The sequence below is a fragment of the Rhinopithecus bieti genome, unplaced genomic scaffold, assembly GCF_001698545.2.
Source record: "Rhinopithecus bieti isolate Rb0 unplaced genomic scaffold, ASM169854v2 scaffold_33474, whole genome shotgun sequence".
Taxonomy (NCBI): domain Eukaryota; kingdom Metazoa; phylum Chordata; class Mammalia; order Primates; family Cercopithecidae; genus Rhinopithecus; species Rhinopithecus bieti.
This window is the reverse complement of record NW_016814460.1, coordinates 1,146,262-1,159,999: the sequence shown is the minus strand read 5'-3', so window position 1 is coordinate 1,159,999 and position 13,738 is coordinate 1,146,262. Positions and strand designations below refer to the sequence as shown.

Below are 13,738 nucleotides of genomic sequence, written 5' to 3'. Positions count from 1 at the left end.
AGGAGGATCAATAAAGAGGGGTTGAGATGGAGAGAGGAGAGATCCATTATCTCTAATTTCCTTGGAAGGGATTCAGGGAACGAGATGGGGTTGCTAGGAGACAGACGTGAGGGAAGAAGGAAGGAGGTAAGATGTCATCCAGGTGGGGCTGGAAAGGGGGTGGACAGGAGCATTTCAGGTGAATGGAGACAGGGAATGGTGGGGGTGGTCCACACAGGGCCCCTGAAGGGAGTGGAGGGCAGCGGAGAAGGGAGCTATTGGGTTGGAGGATAAGGGGGTTGTAGGCATGTGCTTGTGCAGGGCATTGCTGAGAGCCGTGGTGAATGTGCAGGTCCTTAACAAATGCTTTACGATGCTGTGTATGTGTCTGTCTAGCCTGTGAAGCTGGTTAAGTGGATGAATGTGTTTTTGTGACTGTTGAGTCAGAGTGTGCACACAGGTATGAGGGATGGCAACAGAGAAAGCAACAGAAACAGAAACCGGAGGAATATAAAATCGCCTTTAGAGGTATAAGGCTTAGGGCATTTTTTACTAAGTAGATACTCAAAGGTGTATACTCTTGACAGGAATAAAGCCTGTCCTTTGGCATAAGGTACAGTGATGGCTGCTATGGAAGGTGAAGGTCTGGGCAGTGGAAAACTTGTCCCACTTTTCCACAGCACCCACCCACCCTGGGGCTAAACCCTGAGCAGAACTGACATGGACCCATCAGTTTGTTCCCTCCCCAACTGCCGTATTATCCAAGCCAGACTCCCACTTGAGACAACCCACTGGTGGCCAGCACAGCAGGAGGCATGACAGGAGAGTAACTGCCCAGCATCCCCTGCCATGAGGTAGGGATGCGTCCCCTCTTTCCCTCCTCCCTCCACCAGGGTCTAAGAGCCAGAGGTTTGGGCTCTGTGCTCCAGTCACACCTCATGGTAAGAACAAATTTTGTGACAACAGTCATACATATCATATAAATATATTTGTTCAAACTACAAAGGGACGGATATCAGGGGGAAGCTTTTATTGCTATGGGGGGACCTGGAGAGGGAGAGGGGGCTGGGAAATGGGGATACCTGGGACCACTTGTTCCCGCCATCCCTCACAGAAGGCACAAATACATTATTTCTTTCCATGTGAGGAGATGCGAGGACAGGATACAGAATACAGGAATCCTCAAAAATACAAAAAACCCTCCAAACTGAATACCTAAGGTTATGGAAAAGGCCAGGGTGGGGCGCAGAAGGCAATGGGGGAACAGAAAGAGGAACCAACAAAGCTGAGAACCAAAAGGGACCTGAGAGGCCGTGATGTCCATGCTGCTGCCTCTATGCAGGCCCCAGAGAAAACTCAGGTAAACAAACAGAAACCCCAAATTAGGGAGGGTAGGTTGCCTCAGGAATTGGCTTTGGGGCATCAGACAAGGGAGTGTGAGTGAGTGTGTGTGTGCAGTGGCTGTGTGAGTATCAGAAGCAACCAGGGCTAGGAGTGGACGATTCTATTCCCACAGGGGAAGGCCTCCTCCATCCTGGTTCCTCCAAAACCACTTTCAGGGGGTAAATTCAGCCACTGCTTCCGAACAGGACCCCTCCCTGGGACAAAAGAGCCAGGTAGGAGAGGATGAACTGAGAAATCTTGGGATGAAAACAGGGCACACAGAAGCGGTTCTTAGGGAACAGAATATCATGGAGCCCAGTGTGATAGAAAATGGGCATGAGGCCTAAGTGTATGCATGTGTGTGAGTGTGTGTGTGCATGAGTGTGTATTTGTGCATGTACGAGGGAGTAAGATCACTCAAAGGTGAAGGGGTCCTGGGTGCTGAAAAAGAAGTGTCCATCCATGTGGTCCTCCAGGGCATCCTTGTCACTCTCAGCAGGAAAGCGCTCCTTACAGATAGGACACTCCTTCCATGTGGGGGTGGCAGGGCCCCCAGTGCTGGTTTCTGACAGGGGACCCACTGTAAAGCCACTAAGAGAGACAGAGGGGAAAGGGAGAGGGTCGGCGTGCTCTGTTCCCTTCTTGACTTGCAGACTTCAGGGAGCAGGACCCATGTGCCTGGGTTCCCAGGTTATCCTGTGCCAAATGCAGCATCCTGGCCTCTCCCACAGCGTCTTTCTCCCCACAATTCTGGAAGCCTTATTTTTCCAGTTCCCCATGTCCCCTCTTCTTTAGTCTCTGCTGGTCTCTGCAGTGCAGAGCCCATCCCCCAACCTCCTGCTCTCCTCCCTCTATCTCCGTCTGCTGCCTAATGAGGCTGAAAATGAGTCTGACATCGTCCTTCATCTTCCTGCTCCAGCCGAGAAGGATGACAGCATCACCCCCTCCCTGCCCTGAGCCCATCTCGCATCCAGGCAAAACTGGGACTAGATGATCAAATCTCTCTTCCCTGTGCCTGCCCCTTGACCCTGGGAATAAAAGGGAAGGCAGAAGGGGACAATCTGATACCTGAAACCCCCACCCCTGTAGGTTCCCTTCCCTAACGGTCACCCAGGGAAGTGAGGGAAGAGGGAAAGCATTTCAGGTGTAGCCAGATGGATGCTGGATCCCAGTCTTCTCTCTGCTCCTATCCCTGGGGGCCATGGTCACCTCCCTTCCTCCCTGGAGGATCCTAGGTACCTACCTGGTAGTTGGGGAAGGGGTAGAGGCAGGAGAGAGGGGAAGCAGGGCAATTTGGGCTCTGCAGAAGATGGTGCTAGAACAACATAGAAGCCAGTTAAAGGCAGGACCTCTGAGTGCATTGATAAGATAGGGGGAGGGATTACCTGAAGGCATCTGGGATTTGGAGCAGTGAGTCATTTTCATTGTTAACCATACCTGTATCTCCTTTTCTTGGCTGAGGCCAAGAAGGGAAGGGGTTGGGAGCAGGGCCTGGTGACTGTCCACACGGATGCCCTTTCCCTCTGACCTCCTACCACCTCCCTCCTGGCCTTGCTGGTTGAACTCACCTGGCCATGTCATAGAAGGCACTGCCCAGTTCAGGAAGCAGCAAGTTGGCCTCCTCACCCCCACTCTGCACAGCTGCCATCAGGACTGACTTCTCATCTTCAGCCTCCTGGATGCCGAAGAGATAGGGTTGGGCTTTGGGGTGGTGTTCCAAGATGGGGGAGCAGCACATTGGGACAGTATGGGAAGAGCAGCCAAGGCTAGGATAGTGACCTGAGGGGCTTAGGAAGGGTGGGGCAGGAGAGGCGTTTCGAGGGGCTGGTGGATAATAAGAGAATGAGTGCGGGGGAGAAGCAGTGAGGCTATTGGGCTGGTCTGGGTTTTGGGATGGTATCTGTTGGTGTGGCCTTGAAGAGAGGCTGGGCCTGCCTCTTCTCTCCTGGGAAAAAGAGAGCCCTGTATGGCTAAGGTTCTTGCTCTAACTAGCTGGGGGTGCGTGCCTGTGGTCCCAGCTACTCTTGAGAGACTGAGGTGGGAGGATTGCTTCAGCCCAGGAGGCAGAAGCTGCAGTGAGCCAAGATCATGCTGTACTCCAGGCTGGGACACTTGGGTTTGGCCCTACCCCTCCTTACTGCTTCCGTGCAGGCTCCTCCACTGCTCACCGAGTCAGAGCTACTGTCCTCAGCTGGCCCAGAGAGGTGAGGAGAAATGGGAGCCGGCTGGCTGATGACAACGAGGGGAGAAGCCTCTCGGGGCCCAGCAGGAGAGGAGCCTGGGTCTCTATGCTCACAAAGGCCATAGGGTGGGAGCCTCATGTCTTCTGGGGACTCATCCTCCGAGTCTGTCAGAGCTGCCGGGCAGCCTGTAGGAGTTGAAGCAGGCAGAGAAGAAAGAAGGATGTGTTGTGAGAAGGCTGGACCAGCTGTCTCCTCTGGATGAGGGGTATCATTAGACTAAACAGGGGCCAGGGTCTGGGAAAGAAAAGGCAAAACACATAGAAGGCAGAGGCAGCTCCCAGCAAGGTTACATGGAGCCTTCCTCAACAGCGGAGGGTAGAGAGGGGGAAGAGGTGTTACAAGACTGGGGTTATACAGACTCAGTCCTGCAGTGGCCTCCTCATCCTCTGTGGCAGCATCCTCATTCCACTTCTCATCTGCCACCTTCTCCAGGCGGGCCTCCAGTTTTCTCATGTACTCTAGCAATTCCTGGAATTGGGAAGGAAAAAGGCAGGTGCTAGAGAAAGTGAAGGTACCAACCTTGCTAGCCTGCAGAGCCATTCTCTGCACCCAAGAAGAACTCTTAGCTCCTCAGGATTAGATGCCTTCAGCAAAGATTGGGGTGACTTCAGGCAGACACTCCCCGCAGCACCCCTGCTTCACCACTTACATCCCTCCCTTCTCCCAGAGATCATCCCCTGTCCTGCCAAGTCCGCTAATAAGAGAAGCCAGGGTATGGGCCCTCTTGGAGAGAACAGTTTCTAAGCCAAGAGATGACGGGAATTTACAAAGTTTCTAGCCCTCAATTCCTCACCTGTGGCATCTACAGGGCCTGGGTGCTCACCTGCTTCTCCTCTTGTAACTGCTCCTTTTCCTTCTGGAGCACACGCAGGGCTGACCGCAGCTCTGTCAGCTCCCGCTTACTTTCTGACAACTGTACCTGAGGGAAGAGGGCCTGATGGAATCTGGAGCCTAGAATATACCCCCAAGAACCTGGGCTCTGGGACCAGGACCAACAATCTAGAATCAGGTCTCCCCATGTCTCTGCTTCTTTCCTGCTCTGACACACACGGGGATTCCCAACACTCTTCTTCCATGAGTCTTGTGTCTTGGGCCCCAGAGACTCAGTTTTCTAAGTCTTAGTCTCTGCCTCTCGAGTGGGTCCTGGATGACTGCCTATAGGCTGGGGTGCAGAGACCTTGGTCACACCAAGGAGCCACTCTATAATTCTCCTAAGTCACCTCTACTGGGCCGAGATGTGTGCCCTGAGAGCAGAAAAAAATGCATTTTTTTTTTTTGAGACGGAATCTCGCTCTGTCGCCCAGGCTGGACTGCAGTGGCCTGATCTCAGCTCACTGCAAGCTCCGCCTCCCGGGTTTATGCCATTCTCCTGCCTCAGCCTCCCGAGTAGCTGGGACTACAGGCGCCTGCCACCTCGCCCGGCTAGTTTTTTGTATTTTTTAGTAGAGATGGGGTTTCACCATGTTAGTCAGGATGGTCTTGATCTCCTGACCTTGTGATCTGCCCATCTCGGCCTCCCAAATTGCTGGGATTATAGGCTTGAGCCATCGCGCCCGGCAAAAAATGCGTATTTCAAACCAACGAGGGCTTGCTTGTGCAAGTGAAATGCCACCCAACATGTAAGTGGACACCTAGTACTTCTGAGCCCATATCCAAGACAGAGAGAAGGGGTATAGACGCCTCAGGAGGCCACAGGACAGGATCCTTGGTGGCTGGGTGCCTTACCAGGCTAGAATCCTTTTCCCGGGCCAGCTCAGTCTTGAACACCTGGTTTTGGGTCCTCTCCTCCTGAACTGCCTTCTCCAATCGAAGTATCTCTGCACTCAGCTTCAGGATCTTGTCCTTCTCTGCCTGGGAGATAGCCAAGAAGGAAAATGGGAGGGTGAGAGGGGAAGAAAAAGGAACGCCACTGTCAATAGCACTATCCCTTACTGTGTGTCCTTTCCTTTATTTAAAGCATCGTTTTTAGAGCACTTTCCCCCTTTTGCCTTCATTTCCTATACTCTCTGAATGAAGGACAGGACATGAAGGCAGGTGCTGCTTGATCAGGAACGGGCATTATGGCAGGGTCTGGGGCCTAGGACAGAAAACGTTTGTGTTCCAAGGAAGGTACTCTGGTGATTAGGATTGGGATACCCCGGTTAGGGATGGGTCATGCCTAGAAAGTAAAGTGTACCTCCCTCAAAGCCCCTCTCCACCCCTGAGTCCTCTAAGGTTCTCAACCCCTCTTCTCTCCTCCCAAAGGGTCTAACCACATGTAGGAGCCCCCACAGAGGTGGGGGCAGTGGTCATCAGATTGCCAGATGCCCCCCTATCCCTCTACCTCCACACTCTGCAGCAGCCCTGCCCGCTCCTTGCTCCATTGGCATTTTTCTTCCTTCAAGTGCAAACCGAGCTCAGCCAGCCTGCCGTTAACTTCAGCCACTTCCAGGCGGCTGCGGTGTAGTTCGGCTATGGTGCGGTCCCTGGCTGTTGCTACGCTGGCCAACTCCTCCCCAAGAAGGGTGGCTTTCTGCTGGCTTGAGGCTGCAAGCTCCTGGGCCCCTCGAAGCTGCTCCTTCAGGGGCTCCAGCTCAGCCTCAGGAGAAAGAAGGAGATGGAGATCAGAGTTCCCAGTGAATCGTTTGTCAGCCGGGGAGGTAACCAGGCTCCCTCCACTCCACTGCATTAGGACTCGGGGTTGTGTTGTTTAGTCTTTAGCCATGTCTTTCCCCTTCTCTTTAGATACTTAGGCTTTTCTATAACTTGCCCTTGGAACTTTCCCTGTTTCCTGTTGCCAAGGGGCCTCACTCACCACCCGCTGCTGGGCCTGGCCTAGGGTGTCCTTCATCTGGGCCACCTTGTCTTTCAGTCGCTGGGCCTGAGCACTCTGCTCCTCTTGCCAGCTCTTGGCCTCCTGCAGGTCCAAATTTAAGCGACGGTTCTCCTGTTGTGCCACTTGGAGCTCAGCCTGATGGAAGTGGAAAGCAGGTAAGGAAAGGGGTATGTGTGTTGGGGTGGCTCGGGAGGTGAACCATTGTGATGAGAGTGGTCAAGGTTCCACTTCTCAGATTTAACACACACTCAAGCCTTCAACTATTTCCAGCCCTTCTTGGGTTCTCAGCTCAAAGGACTCAATCCTGCAAATCCAGTCTCCAGCTCCCAAATTGAGGTATCCAGCATTATAGCCTCAGGTCTTCCATGCAGGCATTCCATGTACCATTTCTGCTACTCCATTCTTTCTCTTAAATCAAAACTCAGTCTTCATGCCCTACAGGCCCCTCAAACTCAACAGTCTACCTCCCACCCCATCCCAGTCTTTCCTACTCTTATTTCCGTCCATGGTAACAACTAGCTCCCACGTTACTCAGAATGGAGTAACCTGGTGTCCTTGGTGCCATGCTTGGCTCTGTCCTCTCCCTAGCAGCCCACAGAAAAGCCTGTTGCTTCTGCATCCTGGTCACAGGCATTTGCTCTTCTCTGTTACCACCACAACCACGTTATCTGACTCTGGTTATTTCTTGCGTAGACTACTGAACAACTTCATAACTAGCTCATTCTCCACAAGGCGATCAGATTCTTCTTCTTTAGGTACAGTTCTGATTTTGTAAGTACAGTTATGTTCTTTTTCAGAGATAGGATCTGACCCTGTTGCCAAGACTGGAGTGAAGTAGCATGGCCACAGCTCACTGCAGCCTCCAACTCCTGGGCTCAAGCAATTGTCTCAACTCAGCCTCCCAAGTAGCTGGGATTACAGGTATGTGCCACCACGCCTGCCTAGTTTTTGTTTTTTTTCTCTTTTTTAGAGATGAGACAGGGTCTCACTATGTTGCCCAGGCTTGTCTTGAACTCCTGAGCTCGAGGGATCCTCCTGCCTTCGCCTCCCAAAATGTTGGGATTACAGGTGTGGGCCACTACACCCGGCCATAAGTACAGTTCATGTCACCCTTGCCTGAAAAATCATCAAAGCCTTTCACTGCTTGTGGAATAAAAATGAAGCTCAAGATCCTCCACAGTCTAACCTAGGCCTTATCTCAAACACTTCACCCACACATTCAACTGCCCTGAGTGTTCTGCCCTTTAAGCCTTTGCTCACGTCTTTTTCTGTTCCTAGAATATCCTCACTCTCATCTCTGTCTACTCAAATTCTACCTATTCTCACTGCTGAGCAAAGGGTTTTTAACGATCTTCCACACAAACCCAGGGTACTGAAGAAGGGATTTAGGAGTTCTGCAGATATTTGATTTGAATGTTCTCTAAATTATTAACAATTATGTTTAAAAAAAAACAACACAAGGCCGGGTGCAGTGGCTCACGCCTGTAATCTCAGTGTGATTTGGGAGGCTGAGGCAGGCAGATTACCTGAGGTCAGAAGTTCGAGACCAGCCTGGCCAACATGGTGAAATCCCATCTCTACTAAAAATACAAAAAATTAGCCGGGCGTGGTGGCGGGTGCCTGTAATCCCACTACTCAGGAAGCTGAGACAGAAGAATCACTTGAACCTGGAAGGCAGAGGTTGCAGTGAGCCAAGATCACGCCACTGCACTCCAGCCTGGGCAACAAGATGAAACTCTGTCTCAAAACAAAGAAACAAACAAACACGCATAAAATCACAAGTTAACACACTGGAGATCACCAATTGGCATGTGTTTCCAGGTTAATTCATTTTTGTGCAAAGCTCAGAATAGTTTCTATTGTATTTTCTATTGAATTGAAGAGTAAACTGAGTTGCAAGGTGGACAGTTTAAAAATTGTTATCGGCCGGGCACGGTGGCTCAAGCCTGTAATCCCAGCACTTTGGGAGGCCGAGATGGGCGGATCACGAGGTCAGGAGATCGAGACCATCCTGGCTAACACGGTGAAACCCCGTCTCTACTAAAATACAAAACTAGCCGGGCGAGGTGGCGGGCGCCTGTAGTCCCAGCTACTCCGGAGGCTGAGGCAGGAGAATGGCGGGAACCCGGGAGGCGGAGCTTGCAGTGAGCTGAGATCTGGCCACTGCACTCCAGCCTGGGCGACAGAGTGAGACTCCGTCTCAAAAAAAAAAAAAAAAAAAAAAATTGTTATCATTTGCACCTACTTGTGTGTGACTCAAGGTGTTCTCAATATTGCACAACCAAAATAAAATACAGAAATATATTAGTTGCTGAGGCTGACAGAACAGTCATCCATAGCCTCTCATTTCAAAGTTTGGTATGCCTCAATATTACCTAATTGCTTTCATTACCTTTTAAGTAAATGTTATACATTCAGATTTATGAAAATAAATTCATAGTAATAAAATATTGTTTTTGTTTATTCAGTGAGAGTCCACACAAGATGAAAAACTTTATTGGTGGGAGGAGAGGAAAGGGTTCTGCTAAAAAGGTTTGAAAGTCCTAGGCTACTACATGCCCTATACCCCATCCCTTTTTTTTTCTGAGACAGAATCTTGCTCTGTCACCCAGGCTGCAGTGCAGGGGTGCGATCACAGCTCACCGCAGGCTTGACCTCCTGGGCTCAAGCAATCCTTCCACTTCAGCTTCCTGAGTAGCTGGGACTACAGGTGCATGCCACCATGCCTGGCTAATTTTTAAAATTTTTTGTAGAGATGGGGTCTCACTATGTTGCCCAGGCTGGTTTTGAACTTCTGGGCTTGAACAATCTTCCCGCCTCAGCCTCCCAAAGTGTTATGATCACAGGTGTAAGCCACCATGCCCAGCCATGGCCCTCCCCTGCTTTTTTTTTTGAGACAGAGTCTCACTCTGTCGCCCAGGCTGGAGTGCCATAGTGTGATCTAGGCTCACTGCAACTTCTGCCTCCCGGGTTCAAGTGATTCTCCTGCCTCAGCCTCCTGAGTAGCTGAGATTACAGGCACCTGACACACCTGGCTAATTTTTATAGAAAGATGGGGTTTCACCATGTTGGCCAGGCTGGTCTTGAACTCCTGACCTCAGGTGATCCGCCTGCCTTGGCCTTCCAAAGTGCTGGAATTACAGGCGTGAGCCACTGTGCCTGGCCTCCACACCCCTTTTAAAAAGACTTTTCTTATGTCTGTAACAAGATGTGCACTCATACACCTCCCTGGAGCTCCACAATACTTTTATTAGATTTCTCTTGAGGCCAGGTGCAGTGGCTCACACCTGTAATCCCAGCAATTTGGGAGGCTGAGGTGGGCAGAACACTTGAGGTCAAGAGTTCAAGACCTGTCTGCCTAACATGGTGAAACCCTGTCTCTACTAAAAATACAAAAGTTAGCTGGGCATGGTGGCATGCGCCAGTAATCTCAGCTGCTCAGGTAACTGAGACATGAAAGTTGCTTGAACCCAGGAGGCAGAGGTTGCACTGAGCTGAGATTGTACCACCGCACTCCAGCATAGGAGACAAAGTGAGACTCTGTCTCCAAAAAACTAAAAAAAAAAAAAAAAAAAAAAAAAAAAAAAGATTTCTCTTGTGACACTCTTATATTCCACTTTTCCACTCTGACTAATCCTGATTTGGGTATATGTCTTATATTCCTTAGTGGAGTGCACACGATGTCAATGTCTTCTTTACATTTTTATTCCCTTTGGTGTCTGGCTCTCGAAAGGGAATCAAACACTGACTGGACAATGGAGAAAGCAAATCAACTCTGAGCCCCTTACCTCGCTTTGCTCCTTGTCTGCTTGTACTTCTTTCAGTTGCCCAAGGAGCTTCTCCTGTTCCCGAGTCAGGGCCTTCACTGTGTCTCTAAGCCTGTGATTGGTGGGATGACATATCAGACAATCTGCTCCACCCAGAGAAGGAATGGACTCAGGCCTCTGTCTTGTGCTCTGCTGCTGCTGCTCTAGGCCCAGAGCTCCATTTCACTCTGGGATGCATAAATCCCTAAGCCAGCTCCAGTTCTAAGCCCCAGGAAACCAAGATTCCAGGTTCTAGAGAAGAATTTAGAAAGCAATAGTTTTTCTTACCTTTTTATGTAATATTTTAAGGAATGTTTTGCTGATGGCTCCCATTGTTTTCACTCAATCAAGAGACTAGAATCTAGTCTTTTTGAGACAAGGGCAGTCATTATTGATCATAAACTTTTGATCTAGATCAGAAGTTGGCAGACTCTTTCTGTAAAGGGCCTGATAGTAAAGATTTTATGCTTTGCAGCCCATGTGGTCTCTGTGGCATCTACTCAACTCTGCCATTGTAGTGCAGGACCATCCATTGACAATATGTAAATGAATGAGCATGATGTTTCAATAAAACTTGAACACAGATTTGAAGTTCATACAACTTTCACACGTTACAAAATATTCTTCTTTTAATTTGTTCTTAACCATTAAAAGATGTAAAAACCATTCTTACCTGGGTTATACAACAGGTGGCAGGCTAGATTTGGCTTGTGGGGCATAGTTGTTGACCCCTGGTCTAGACACCCTCTAATCTTTTCCAGATGCTCAATCTGACCACTGCTTTCCTAACCTATGACTTAGAATGTTGACATCTAATATTTCCCTAGGGTGAGGCTAACATATCCTGAAGAAGCCTCTCAGATGAACTCACTTATTACTTTGGGCCTTGGATAGAATGCCTCTTTCTTTTAAACAGTTTTTTTTTTTTTTTTTTTGAGACGGAGTCTCGCTCTGTCGCCCAGGCTGGAGTGCAGTGGCTGGATCTCAGCTCACTACAAGCTCCGCCTCCCGGGATTACGCCATTCTCCTGCCTCAGCCTCCTGAGTAGCTGGGACTACAGGCGCCTGCCACCTCACCCGGCTAGTTTTTTTTTTTTTTTTTTTTTTTAGTAGAGACGGGGTTTCACTGTGTTAGCCAGGATGGTCTCGATCTCCTGACCTCGTGATCCACCTGTCTTGGCCTCCCAAAGTGCTGGGATTACAGGCTTGAGCCACTGCGCCCGGCCTTAAACAGTTTTTTAAAATATCCCACCTACCAGTACTAAATGGAATATAATTACGTCATTTAATAAAATAAGGAACTAGAGTGTTTAAACTGGTGAAAATTTGAAGGGCAGACATGGGAGGTGGTGGTCAATATTTATGCTACTTGGTAGAGGAAACAACTTTCTGGAAGAAGAAAGAAATTTATTTTATGTGGCTCCAGAGGTCTCGGGACCCCCTGGTAAGTTATAGGAGAGTCGAGTTTGGCTCAATACAAGAGATACAAAAATGACAGCTGTCAAATGTTAAAGAGGCTGCCTCCTGAGAGTCACCACTTATATACCCTCATACATACCTTACATTCCCAATGCTAAGAGTCTATGATTTGTATCTTTTTTTCCAGAGGAGAGATTCCATAACATTCCTGGATCACCAGTTCTAATGTTTCTTAATAGTAAGAACACAGTCTAATCTTATCTTTCCTGCTGCCAAATCTGAAATCCATCCTCTCTTACCTTGCACTGACTTCCATCCATTCTCTTCTTCCAAATCTTCCACTCCTAGCTCTTGCTCAGTTTTTGTTGCACGATAAGTGGTAACTATGATTATTTCCAAAGCAAAGGAATACAGACTAGCGTGCGGAAAGATGGTAGAGAGCTCGGCAGAAAAGGGTATCCCCAGTAATTGGACTAGCATGAGTGAGGGTAGGAGGGAAAGAGAAAGCATATGAGGCAGACAGCAGGTCTGCCTGCCTGAGAGAGGGGGCTGGAGCGTGGGGGTCATGGAAGGGAGAGGAAGTGATGGGGTCAGTGGACTCCTCTCACCTGTCGAGCTCCACTTCCTTCGTCAGCACTTTCTCACTGATGGTCTGAATGTCATCCTCCAGGTCCAGGATGCGTGCCACATGGTCTCCTTGTTGCCGGCTCAGGATGTCCCTCTCTTCTGTGATCTCCCCATGGGATCGGGAAATCCCCTGAAATTAAGTTTCCCCAAGAAGAAAAGGGAGGTTGGGACTCATCTCTCAAGTAGTGGAACAAAGGCTTAGGAAGAGCACACCAGGGTCTGACTGCTCCCACCTGGCTATCACATTGCCTTCCTTGAAAAAGAAACTGCTGGAACATTCCTTTACCTATCAACGTGGCCACCTCCACCTTACCTCAGCATTCTTATGTTCAAAGAACTGAGTCTCATTACAAGTTTGGAACACTTCTCTTGTCATATCAAGTTTAATCCCAACCATTACCCCTTAAACCTATTTTCTTGATGTCAGAACCATCATAAAAGCCCACTAACATCTCTCCTCACTCTCTTCAGTGGGTTTAGATTTTGCACGCTGGATGAGCAGCCAGACCCTACCCCCTACCTGGCCCAGCTCCCACCTTATACTGTTCCATCAGCTCCGCGTGTTCCTGCCTGGCAGTTGCCAGAGCCCTCTCGAGCTCCTGCACTCGGCTCCTCAGCTCTGTCACCTGTCCCTCCAGCTGCAGCTTCAGCTGCATCAGGTCATTCCGTTCTTGCTGGCTCTCATCGAGCTGGTTCTACAGGCGGCAGGAGGAGAAGGGGAGTGTGCTGGTGGAGTACCCCTTCTAAGGTTCTATCCTTACCACTCTCCAGGTGCATTCTGGGGTTGGGAAATTACATAGCTTTGGGCTATAAAGAGGTGAGGAAGGGGATGCTCGGTGTGCTACCGAATCCTGTCCACCACCCAGTCAGATGCACCAGCTCACGGCACTCTGAATTGCCCATCCCTCTTACCTTTCCCCACCCTAGGCCTGGCCCTTTCCTCACCCAGCAATTGCAGAAATCCCTCGTGTGGCACGTCAATGAACACAAACACAAGGGATGGCTCCCTTAATTTTACCCTATCTGCTCTGGAGTTGGACAGACTTGGGTTCCAATCTTCAATGCAATTTTTACTAGCTATGTGATTGTTTTTAAAGACAGGGTCTCACTATGTTGCCCAGGCTGGAGTGCAGTGGCTAGCCATAGGTGCAACCATAGCATACAGTACCTCAAACTGCTGGCCTCAAGCAATCCTTCCACCACAGTGTCTCCCCAGTAGCTGGGACTATAGGCGCATGCCACTACACCCAGCTGGCTATGTGATTTTGAACAAGTTTCTTAACTTCTCTAAGTCTCTGTGTCCTCATCTGTAACATGATCCCTTAGTCTGAATTGTTGTAAGGCTCAAATGAGAATCATGATTGTGAAAACACAATAGAGAATAGGAGCTCATCACACATCTTTCACTTATGTGAGATATAAACATCTTCCTAGGTGACAGAGCAAGGCTGTCTCAAAAAAAAAAAA

General features: G+C 49.5%; 1 protein-coding gene across 3 annotated transcripts in view; it reads right to left on the bottom strand.

Moving 5' to 3' along the window:
* Nucleotides 1-948: 948 nt before the first annotated feature.
* CALCOCO1 (calcium binding and coiled-coil domain 1) overlaps nt 949-13,738 on the bottom strand; it is a 17,827-nt gene continuing 5,037 nt past the window's right edge. Inside the window, exons 5-15 of one of the 3 annotated variants that reach the window (XM_017851026.1) lie at nt 12,808-12,966; nt 12,253-12,401; nt 10,209-10,299; nt 6,400-6,555; nt 5,929-6,183; nt 5,331-5,456; nt 4,429-4,524; nt 3,965-4,073; nt 3,531-3,730; nt 2,931-3,037; nt 949-1,953 (exon numbers count right to left, since the gene is read on the bottom strand). In XM_017851026.1, the coding sequence (XP_017706515.1) occupies nt 1,776-1,953; nt 2,931-3,037; nt 3,531-3,730; nt 3,965-4,073; nt 4,429-4,524; nt 5,331-5,456; nt 5,929-6,183; nt 6,400-6,555; nt 10,209-10,299; nt 12,253-12,401; nt 12,808-12,966 (1,626 nt within the window). In that variant the 3' untranslated portion in view covers nt 949-1,775. The other 2 variants (XM_017851027.1, XM_017851028.1) reach the window with 2 other exon arrangements.